The sequence below is a fragment of the Myodes glareolus genome, chromosome 9, assembly GCF_982192425.1.
Source record: "Myodes glareolus chromosome 9, mMyoGla1.1, whole genome shotgun sequence".
Classification (NCBI taxonomy): domain Eukaryota; kingdom Metazoa; phylum Chordata; class Mammalia; order Rodentia; family Cricetidae; genus Myodes; species Myodes glareolus.
In genome coordinates, this window is record NC_142034.1 from 49,598,370 (window position 1) to 49,610,864 (window position 12,495).

The following is a 12,495-nucleotide window of genomic DNA, read 5'->3' on the forward strand; positions in this document are numbered from 1 at the left end:
GCGGCGAATTCTCAAGACTGCTTCCGGCTGATTTTTGGGCGTCGTCTTTGGGGGGGGGGCTGAGAGAAGGCTGGGTGCTGGTCACATCCTGGCATAGTTGGTCTCTGCTCCCCGACAGGTGTCTGTGGCATGGAAATATCTGGTGTTCCTTGTACCTGGTTAGGGTATTGGCAGAACAGAGGACAAAGTTAAATTAAGAAAAAAAAAATTAGGACCAGGGAATTGAGGGGGATGTATCTGACCTGTTTAAGGTGGGTTCTTTAATTCGGCTCCCTGGAACTCATGAGAACTCTTTGAGTTTTTAAAAACTGAAGTTTTAGACATATACATTGTATAATGACTGTGACATATTTTTGTATAATAAAAAGTATTTGTTATTTGGTGAGGCAGCCTGACAAAACCTCTCAGCTATCAAACTGTCAGAGATCTTTGAGAAGGATAAGATTTTACTTGAGTTACTGATTAAAAAATGACAGAGAACTTACTTGGTTGGCACCCAGAGCTACTCTTTTGGGTCCTCCATGGTTGCTGAAGGTTGCACTTGACCTTTGCTGTTCAGCGCAGGGTCTGTCAGGCTCCAGAAGACACTGTGGGCTAAGAAATCTGTAGGAAGACAGGCCTACCTTGACCAGAGTAGCTAGGCTGTCAATTCCAGTGATTTTGTCCACATCTGGAGGTCTTTAGTTTAGCTGAAAGGCAGGTTTTGCCCAATGGTCAGCGTTTGGCAGTCTAAGTGAACTGCAGATGGATGCTGCTCTGCAACTGCAGATGGATGTTGTTCTGTGCCCATTTGTCTTCTGTCTTCTTGGAGGAAACAGAGTGCTGCTGCTAGGAGCCAACCTGTCTCTTTTTGTTATGAAAAGTTTTTTTTAATAATTAAATATTTAAATATCATATTCCCCAGATCTCTGAACAGTTGAGGCTGTTTATTAAATATAGCTGCAGTATAGAGTCCGTCTGGAAGGTTGGGTCTGAGCTTGACTGTACTGGCTCTTAACAGGTAAGATCCACACTCGTAAAAAGACAGAAAGAAAGAAAAAAAACTGTTTGTAATATAAGATTAGTGGCAGAACTGACAATGGTAGAGAACAGCTTAATATTAAATATAAGAGAGTTAAAAGTACATACTAGTTTAAAATATGAGACTTATGATTTTGTAGTCTGAAATGAGATGTAATGAACAATTATTATACATAGAAAGAATGAACAGGAATTAGGCAATGTGCATGCTTTTGATGGGCCCTATCAAAAGCACGTCACTATGCAAAACACCTGTAATCAGAGTTAACGAGAGGATATCAGTGAACACGTGGGAGGGGGGAAAGGCAAGGCATACATAAGAATGGGAGAGCTTGGTCACATGACCTGGCTATCAGTCAATTAGCAATAAAGTCACCTGCCCCCAGTGAACATGGCGGTGACCACGTGTTGTGGAGAAAAAGTTACAATTTTTAAGCTGTAAGGATTTTAAGCTTAATGAGAGGGACCTAAAGGTGTGATCTGCCCTGTTGTTAAGCCGCCATGCCATACCACAAGCCTGGAACCAGAAAAACTGCACCATGCCACGACTTGAATGGAAAAGCCAGCAGGAATTTTAAAAGCTGGGGGCCGCCTGCCATGGGCGGTTATTATCCAGAGCCTGAATCATGAAAACCCACACAAACAGACAATTTAAAGACAGATAAGTGTGGAGGATTTTAAGGACGGCATATTTAGGCTGGGACGGCTTTCTTTTCCGTGGCACCTCAAGCCTACAGCGAGAATGGCTCCCCTTTTAGGCAAGATGCAAATGGATTGAACATCCAGGACAATGTGGCCAGGCATCCACGGTCCACATGTGGGATGCTATGGGCCTAGCTGGTTCTGGGAAAATTGCTCAGAAAGCAGAGGCCGTGGGCTGCACTGTAGCAGCCAACGGTGAGAGCATAAAGAAGGAAGGAAAGGAATGAAAATAAAGAGAAAGAGTAAGAACTGGGGACCCCGGGCCCCCTGGTGTGGGAGTGCTGGGGGCTGACCCCAGCCAAGCTGTCCCAGGCATGGGCTTAACAGAGGATACAAGCTGTAATTGAATGCCAACGAAGGGACCCCAGGCCCTGAAGGCCCACGGTTGGGGGAAGTCCCCCCGACCCTAGAAATATTGGGGTTGCCATGAGCTCAGCCATCAATTTGCCCTCCCGAGTCAAAAGGGGCAGTTAAGCTGGCCGAAATGGGGAAACTCACTATTAGAAGCCGGTGCTGTTCGTAGGAGCCATGCCCAGACAGATGGAACACATGGGTCGTTGTCGAGAAGGTCCTCGGTCCCGATTCTGACCCAGAAGTTGGAGCTCACAGTCCCGGATGGAGCCTGAAGCCAGGACCCCGGTCCCAGGGTGGGTGAATCTGTTGAGTCCATGGCACCAAATAATAATCCTTAAAAAATGCTGGCATGACCCTGAGTGGCCTGCCCAAGATCCCCTGGCAATGGGCTCGCAGAGTAGCCACAAACCAGGCAGAGGTGGCTGCCAGAGCAGTACAGATTCTCCGCAGCAAGCGGCAGAGCTGGCTGTGGGCAGGCAGGCAGGAGACAGAGACATGGACATGTAAAATGAGATTAAAATATTTATTCTGGGTTATGGAGGAAAAAGGGGAGGGGGCAGAGAAAGAAAAAGAGAGGGAGAAGAAGAGGGAGAGAAAGAAAGACAAAAACAGAGAAAAAGAGAGAGAGAGAGATGGAAAAACATGTGTGTACATGCTGAGAGAGAGAGAAAGAGAGTTAAGATGGTGACGAGAGGTCAGAAGTGACTGGGAGTGGGCGTGGCTTGCCCCTTAAAGGGACCAGAGACCAAAAGGAATAACACATACTGTTTTAGAGAGGGCCTGAGTTTTTGCCCAAGTATCAACACAAAGTTGTTCAAAATGCCTGTACCTCCAGCTACAGGGATATATGTTGCCTCTGACCTTTGGGCACACAGAGACACACACACATAGCTAAAATTAATAAAATAAAAAATTAAATGTAAGATTCACAAATAAGAGAAAGCACACAATATTTATTTTAGTCACTTTTGCGTACTTTGGGTTTTTAAAGATTTATTTTCATTATTTTAATTAAAATATTTTGCTTAATTTTATGCACTAATACTGTATTTATATCACTTCTAGCCTTTCTTCTCCCTGCACAACTTCTCCCACTTTCTCCATTTCCCTCTCAAGTTCATGACCTCTTCTTTATTGTTGTTGTGTTTATAGGAGGCAAAGTTATACTAACATAACACACTACATAAAACTGGGAATGTTTCCGAACTGTGTGTCTTTGAATGGCACAGTGACTTCCTTAGTAAATCATGATCTGCAATGTACATTCTATCAATCAATGTGGTCTCTAATTACTTCTAGGGATTTTTCAAACTCTTCTTCTCAAACATCCCTCCCCACTCCACAAAAAATAGGCTTTAACCACTTAAACAAGTAAACAATAAACACCCATTTATGGGTTTATCTCCAAGTCCACCATCCCTTAAGTATAGTAAAGTATGATTGGTACTGATAATCAGTCACCACCGAAGGACTCTGGGAAAACTGGTCCTACAGAGGTCCTTGGTAATTACTGTCTATAATGAGTTACTGGACTCCTCTGGGATGTAGAGCCTCTTAGGCTCAGGGATGACTATACAGGGATATGAGAGAAGCAGAGGTGAAGACTTGGGGATGACTATGTGACTTTTTACAACCTGTGTCTATAGTGAATAAAGGAGAGCAATATCTTATATGGGGGCTTGGGCATTGTCCTGTTCACTGCAGGTAAGGATGAGCTGTTTCCTTACATTTCTAGACTGAGGATATTGGTTGGATGATGTTATGCAGCACAGGTTTTCAGATATGCTAAATTATTTATCTCTTTCCCCTGAAGACTTTGTAATTGTTGAAATATTTTTGTTTCATGTACACAATTTATTATCTCTTTAAGAAAGAGAGACTTCTCTATAATTACTCCTTATGCAAAGTTCGCAAATCTCTTATCATTGCAGCAAAATTGTTCATTTGGGTTTCCTCAGGGATACAGAGCATCTTAAGCCCAGAGATAACTGTAAGGAGAGATAGGAAAAGGGGTGATGCAGATCTAGATGCCGACTAGAGAGTATTATTTTCTGTGAGCATAGTGAATAAAGAGAGCATGATATTTTATTAGGGATTGTACATTACTCACAGATATTCTGGTTGAGTTGAAAGTTGTGTAAATGGGCTGATGTTTTACTATCCTTCCAACACAAGTTTTAATATTCTACAATGTATGATTCTCTGTAAGAATTTTTTCAGAAATAATATTATCCTTCTTTGTCTCTCTCATCTTCAGAGACTTTGCCACACCATAATACTTGAATTAATGGTGGTCATTTGTAATATTTATTTACCCTGTGGTTCCACTTATTAATAACTCTGTAATTATTCTCCTAAAATTATACTCCATCAACGTAATAGCCCTGTGATGATAGAGACATTTTTTTAACTTAGCTGTGTCACTTTAATAAACATTAAGCAGGCCTCCCATTAAAGATTATTTAAATTTACCTGATAGGACTCACCAATGTGTATTTTTCATAATAATGTAAGTGTTGCCTCTTCCAACACTCAGGTATTGAACCTGCTGTTTAATTTATTATGTAGAATCTGAGCTGCAGAACCACAATCCACGTTTTCACATATTTCTAGGTGATTCATATTTAATGTGAATTACACCATATTCTAGAGGGTTCCTATGTGCTATCCTGGTTGAGAATTACTGATTTAATGGCTGAAGAAGATATGAAGCTCTCTGGGTCACTTGGGACAGCATCTGCAGGTAAGGTCTCTGATTTGACCTCCACATATATTTTTATGCTACATGAGTCACCCTCATTTACAAGGGAAGTAGAATTTTAAAAAATACTTTTATTTTACCTCAAGTCTGCCATTCTAAATATTCATGACATTGAAAACCCTATTTGTGGCACCATTAGAATTAGTATTTCACCAAAATTCAGTACCAGAGACTAGTCTACCCATATATATTAATCATGACATGAAATCTTATATACTGAAGCAAGATTTTTCTCTACATATTTCTTCTCTCTATGGTGTCACCATGCAATGTCAACATGTATAATTGGTGAACTCAGCTTCATTAAATACCATCTGCAGGGTGAAGACGTGAGCAGTTGGCTTAGTGATAGCACCTAGAGACAAGGCTTCTAACATATTTTAATGTTCTTTCTCTGCTTTATTTGTCAGCTTCAAAATATAGTAGAGTTTGTTGGTGCTGTCAAGAAGTAAATGTGTGTGTGTGTGTGTGTGTTTCTTGGTCTGGATAAGTTGTTTTGAGCCCATATGATACTGAGAACTGATAAATGTCTGTCTTCAAGGTCAATTAGCAGACAAATCGTATTCTGGGTAGAGATTCCACACCTGAGCACAAGGCAATGGGACTCAGAGTTCTTACTCAGGCTACTACACTCATTCTCTTACTTTCAACTGACTGTGGGAGGCTCATCACATTGCAGGGGATATTTTTCTTTACTTCACAAGGCTAATGTCATTGAAAACTACATTATTATCAACATTAGGATTTGAATTCATCAAAATAATTGTCAGAGTCTAGTCCAAACAACACATAAGTTAGTCCTGGAATGAATACTTGTAGAATGAAACTTAAGAATTTCATTTTGAGTCATCAGCATTATGGAACAGAGAAACACATCTGATCTATCCCTATAATTTTTATAAATATAAAATGGCATGAGTCACATTGACAAGTGTCAAAATTACTGCTAAGTTATCAAATCTGTTGGTTATGAATGAGATATATTTTGAGATAAGATCTCATTGTGTTAATTTGACTGGTCAGGGACTCTGTGTTGACCAGACTATTCTCAAACTCAGAAAGATCTGCCTGCTCCTGCCTCCAGAATACTAGAGTTAAAGGCATGTGTCACCACAAGATTTAGTATGGATATTGTCTCTAATTTAGTAGAGGCTTGTAGCCTTTAATATTTAAGGAGTCTGTCTCCGAGTGAAAAACAACCAACAAACATTTATAATCATTGGTCACACACAAGTACTATGCCATGGGCTGGCCCTGCTGCAAGATGAAGGAGGACATAGACTCTCCTGCAGGTAGTACACATTCTTGTGAGGAACCTACATGAATCAGTGATCAGGACTATTGAACCATGTGAGAGGAGCATAGAATAACGTGAGAGCATGCAACAGGTCTCAATCTTGTGTGGGAAATTTTGATTAGCAAGTTTCATATAATATCTATGAAACATAAGTGGGAAAAACATAGGTGAAGGGGCTAAAGAGGGGAGGAAATTATAGGTAAGTGAAACAGCAAGTGCAAAAATGCTGGAGACAAGAAAATATGACTTTTAAGTCATAATGGCAGCAGCACACAGATGGGCCACAGTTTAGGGAATAAAGCATCGTTTGTGAACATGATAAGAGCTTTGGATATTATTGAATGTTGGCTTGAACAAAAGAAATGTTAAGGATGTTAAGTCCTTTAATTGATTTCCTGAGATTCATCAAATTAAATTACTCAAAGTTTAACGACTTACACATTGGTAATCTTGTAAACACATTCTTGGCAACATCTAGTTGCCAGCCTGGTCTAGGAGTGGGGTATTGCGGTGATGAATGGATGAGGAAGAAGGATAAAGAGGAGCTACAGGACTTACTAGATTGACACTGCTAGGAAGAGAAATAAAATTGACACATTTCTTATTCTATTGAGGCATTTCAGACATTGGATTTATCAGTTCTCCACTGTCACCTTTGCAGAACTGAGTACCCAGTGTCCCTTTTACAGGACTGAGAGCAGAATATGGGCGAGTTGAGAAAGAGCAAAGTGGTATCATGGGTTTCATTTGGAGCTGATGTACTTGACATTGCCTGTGACATATCCAAGGAACTAAGCGACAAATTGGAGTTCTGAAGGTGACAAAGATTTTACAGCTGAGTTTCAGATATCAATTTAAGTCACTGGGACACACACACACACACACACACACACACAAAATTATTAAAAATAAAGTTTCAGAATCCTGAGAAACAACAGTATGTCAGAGATACCAAGAGAAGGAACCAACTTCATCTGCCTAGGAAGGTCATTCAGACAGGTAAGGGAAAAACAGATATGTTTTGTGTCACAGAAGTTCCTAGCTGAACCTGTTACGAAATGATAGAAAATGATAAAATACTGAAACATACAAGGAGGCTTTTTTTTTAAAAAAAAAATACTATCAGGGTATCAGGGTTTACAGATATTATAAGTTTATAATTATGGTTATGAGAATAATTGTTTCAAAGTAAATAATATAAAAAGATCCTAGAAATCTACTTATTTTTTTGTATTCCTAAGGATCTATGTCATTTTTACTTAACAATACAGGAGAAAGAATATGACAGAAGGGAACAAAACTGTCATCTCCCAATTCCTCCTCCTGGGTCTGCCCATCCCCCCAGAGCACCAGCACCTGTTCTATGCCTTGTTCCTGGCCATGTACCTCACCACCGTCCTAGGGAACCTCATCATCATCATCCTCATTCTACTGGACTCCCATCTCCACACACCCATGTACTTGTTTCTCAGCAACTTGTCCTTCTCTGACCTCTGCTTTTCCTCTGTCACATTGCCCAAATTGCTACAAAGCATGCTGAGCCAAGTTCCATCCATTTCCTACGCAGGTTGCCTGGCACAACTGTACTTTTACTTGTATTTTGCAGACTTTGAGAGTTTCCTCTTAGTGGTCATGGCCTATGACCGCTATGTGGCCATCTGCTTTCCCCTTCATTACACCAGCATCATGAGCCCCAAGATCTGTGTGGGTCTGGTGGTGCTGTCCTGGGTTCTGACCACATTCCATGCAATGCTGCACACCCTGCTTGTGGCCAGATTATCTTTCTGTGAGGACAATGTGATCCCCCACTATTTCTGTGACATATCTCCTCTGCTAAAACTGTCTTGCTCTGACACACATGTTAATGAGTTGGTGATATTTATCATGGGAGGACTTGTTATTGTCATTCCATTTCTGCTAATCATTGTGTCATATGCACAGATTGTCTCCTCCATTCTTAAAGTTTCTGTTCAAGGCATTCGCAAGGTCTTCTCCACCTGTGGCTCCCACCTGTCTGTGGTCTCACTGTTCTATGGGGCAATTATTGGTCTCTACTTATGTCCTTCAGGAAATAATTCCACTGTGAAGGAGACAGTCATGGCCATGATGTACACAGTGGTGACTCCCATGCTGAATCCGTTCATTTATAGCCTGAGGAACAGAGACATAAAGGGCGCATTGACAAGAGTTCTTTGTGACAAGAAAATTCCCTTATGTATTTGATAGCTGCATTTGACAATTTTAGAAAACTGTACCCAATAAGTAGACTGTACTAATGTGGAGATACTATTCCAGATTTCCTCATTGCCATCCAACATTCTGTCAAATGCACAATATTTTCAGTATAATATACTCACTCATTTATCATTTATTATTAAAATCAATAATTTAATCATTTTAACCAACAAAAAAGCTATCTCAAAATAAAGTGTTTAATGTTTAAAACTGATCACCCACTGGTAATATTATTGCCTTATTTCAAAGTAGAAGAAACCTGACTTCCATTTATGAAAAAAAAAAACAGATGAGCATGTGGAAGAGGAGATATCTGTGTGTGAAACTGAAGACAGAAACTGTTTTTTTGAACATGAATATTCTTCCATTTTAAGTTTCTTGAGTGATCCTGAAGAGGCATATATTAGAGCTGCTACTTTAGTGACCTCCATTCCTTACATCTTAAGTCACCCTAGAATTTTATCAGTTGATCTGAGTTCTGCTTTAATTGTGATCTCGTTTTTAAATTGCCATCCAAAATACTAAGTCCATGAAAACACTCAGTATCTCAACCTCACAATCTCCTAATGTGTCCTATGTGTTATTACTGAACAAATATTGACTTTTATTCATTCTTAATTTTTTAATCTTTATTATTTTATTGTGCATATAGGTGTTTTGTCTGTGCACTGTGTATGCAGTGGCCATTGGATGAAAGAAAGTGGCCAATCTCTTGAAACTGTAGTCACCAATGGCTGTCCACTGTCCCTTTTTTTGTACTGTGATTTTGTCTGGTTTGAACTTGTGTGGGTATTGTGCATGCTGCCACAGACTCTAAGTTCATATGTATATCAGTCATATTTTGTCTAGAAGATGCTGTTTCCTTGGAGAACTCCACATCCTGTAACTCTTACAATTCCTCTACTTCCAGATAAATTCATGAAGCTTCTTGACATTTTTAAAAATTACAGCGTCATTTGTACAGTTCTGCTTTTGCCTAGAATTAACTAATAGTCATAGACCCTACATTTTGTTTTCCTAGGATCATGGGAGTCACTTAAAGGCTGGTACTAGTTCTATTTTTAAAGATACTACTCATCTGTTTCATATTTTGTTCTTACATTGAGGTACTTGAACCATTTGTAATAGAGTTTATGCAGGTTGAGATAAGGGTCTAGTTTCATTCTTCTACATGTAGCTATCCAGTTTGACCAGTACAATTTGTTGATGATGCTCTCTTTTCCCCAAAGTGTATTATTGGCCTCTTCATAAAAGATCAGGTGTCTGTACAAGTGTATGTCCTCAATTCTATTTCATTAATCAACTTATATGTTGTTATGCAAGTACTGTATTGTTTTTACTACTATATCTTTAGAGTATAACTTGACGTCATGATGGTGATACCTTCAGCTTTCCTTTGTTGTTTGGAATCATCTTAACTTTTGCATTTCTTTATGAAATTTATTATGTTTTCAATTTTTGTGAAGATTTGCATTTGAATTTTACGCATGTTGCATTGAGTCTATATATTTTTGGTGGTATATTACTTATATTTTGACAAATAAATCTTGCCTGAAGACAAGATGCAAAGCTAAAGCCACTGGAGGTCAGGCAATGTTGACACATACCTTTAATCCCAAGATTTTGGAGATAGAGTCAAATGGATCTCTGTGAGTTCAAGGTTACCCTGTGATACACAACATCAATGCAGAAAAATCCAGGTTGTGGTGGCTCATACTTTTAATCCTAGTACTAGACGGAATATAAAATTGGAGAAGAGAGAGGCTTAACTGCTTAGTTTTGCAGTCACCCAGCCTTGGTAGAGGTAAGACTTCTCTAGTGGCTTGGCTGCTTTGGTTTTCTGGTTTTTGGATTGAACCTCCATTTCTGTCTTTGGGTTTTTATTACTCATGCTACATTTGGCACCCAATGTCTGGGGTATGAATTCACAAAAAGCTGTTTGCCTGAGTCTCTTTAGCCACCAACACATGCAAGGCTGCATATAGGGCTCCCACTGGAGCTGCATGTATGGCCCCAGCCCCACCCCACTAGGCTCTCTCTCTCTCTCTCTCTCTCTCTCTCTCTCTCTCTCTCTCTCTCTCTCTCCTCTGTGGGTTGAAGGCTTTCCCTGAATCCCCTTCTAAGACAGCTACCAAACTACCAAACTAGGTAGCTGTTCTACACAGAATCAATCAGCCTCACATCTTCATCAATATTATTAGTAGATTTCACAAGACAATCGGGGATTACCAAAGGGAGGAATTAGTTAAAAGGAATTTTTGATAAGATAGCCATGTTTGTAACATTAATCCTACCAATCCATGAGCTTTGGAAGTCTTTCATCTTTCTTTTTTAATTGTCTTAACATTTTCATTATACAAGTTTTTCTCTGAAGATCTTATTTCTTTGACTTATGTCTCTTACATCAATTGTTCTCATGAGTCACAATCTTTTTCTAAATGTATTAGCATATCAAATTGTCTTCTAACTTGGCTTGCTCTAAAAAGAATATTTTTAAAAAAATTTTGACTATTGTTCTTTCAAGGTCTGGGAAGAATTATGTTGAGATTTTGATCGGGATTGCACTGAGTCTGCAGATTGCTTTGTGTAGGATTGCCATTTTTATTATGTTGATCCTACCTATCTAAGAGCATGAGAGATCTTTCCATTTTCTGGTATCCTCTTCAATTTCTTTCTTCAAGGATTTAAAGTTCTTGTTGAACAGTTCTTTCACTTCTTTGGTTAGTGTCACTCCAAAACATTTTATGTTATTTGTGGCTATTATGAAGGATGAGGTTTCTCTGATTTCTTTCTCACTTTCTTTATCATTTGTATATTGAAAGGTTACTTTTTTTTGAGTTGATCTTGTATCCTGGCACATTACTGAAGGTATTTATCAGTTGTAGGAGTTCCCTGATAGAGTTTTTGGGGTCTCTTATGTATACTATCACATCGCCTGTAAATAGCAAAAGTTTGAATTCTTCCTTTCCAATAATAGAATAATGAAGAGAAACATTCCTTGTTTGTCACAAAGCATCAATAAATATATCTACAAGCAGAAAGTAAAAGTGAGGTAAGGGGAAATCTGAACCTCAGCAATATTGGTGCAGGACAATTGTCTATACTCTGTCAATTATGTTTTATATAAACGCTTATTGGCCAGTAGCCAGGCAGGAAGTTAAGGCAGGACAACCAGTGTGACGTCTAGTGTGTCGGAGGTCCCTGAGTAAGGGTAGGGAATAAACCAGGACACAGGGGATGCAGAGCGAAAACAGCACTTGCAACTGCATGCTGTGTATTTATTGAGTAATCCTTTTATATGCTTTGGAAACAATTGCTTCACTTAACAGTTTTATCTAAAAGAGGAACTATAGATCATGAGTTAACCAAGGACTTATTTAGATTATGCACACAAAGCAGCTTAACATAGCAAGGGTGGTCTGGGGGCTTGCAAGACATCCTAGACTATTTTAAACAAGGGTCTCCAGAGACATTATCTCACTGTCCCAATCTATTCTAAGACTTCCTTCAGTGAGCAGAACAACTGCTTCAAGCTGAGACTGCAGCCTCAAGCCAGCCACTTCCGCAAACCACAGGGTATGTGACACTTGCTCCTTAGAAGCAAAAGCCAGAGGACTTGTCACTCTGAAATGTCCCATAGCATTCCATGGAACTTCTCTTAGATTCCAAGGCAGTACTCAACACCTCCCCTGGGGCGGGTGGCACGATCCCTGCATTTTATATCACAGTCTCCAAATCTTCACAAACCAGACCGGAAGTAGAGGCTGGTCAACGAGAACAGGAGAATTCTGGGAAAAGGGAAGCTCCCTCTGCAGTCCTGTCCCAAACTCAGAAGATGGAAGATGGGATTGCCCTGCTGAAAAAGGTACCAAGCCATGTGGCTAACATAGATAAGTATAATGGGTTAAAATAATTTATAAGAGTTAAGAAACAATGGGCCAATCAGTTTATCATCAATAAAGACCTATGTGTGATTTCTTTGGGGCTAAATGGCTGTGGGACCTGGTGGGAGGACAGAAACCAGGCAGGACATAAAACCCAATAACAAGGCAGGCCCTCATGTTACACAATATGATCAATTTTAGAAGAATGAAATGGTGATTTGGATGTAATCACTTAGAGGAAA

General features: G+C 39.6%; 1 protein-coding gene across 1 annotated transcript; it reads left to right on the plus strand.

Annotated features, from left to right (window-relative positions):
* Window positions 1–7,415: 7,415 nt before the first annotated feature.
* Window positions 7,416–8,357, plus strand: LOC146892997 (olfactory receptor 1468-like). Its single transcript, XM_085694335.1, has one exon. The coding sequence runs from the start codon at window positions 7,416–7,418 to the stop codon at window positions 8,355–8,357; it is 942 nt and encodes a 313-aa protein (XP_085550461.1).
* The last annotated feature ends 4,138 nt before the right edge of the window (window positions 8,358–12,495 follow it).

What these genes read in the sequence shown, in the direction of transcription:
- LOC146892997 (XM_085694335.1), top strand. Translation starts at nt 7,416, where the DNA reads ATGACAGAAGGGAACAAAACTGTCATCTCCCAATTCCTCCTCCTGGGT.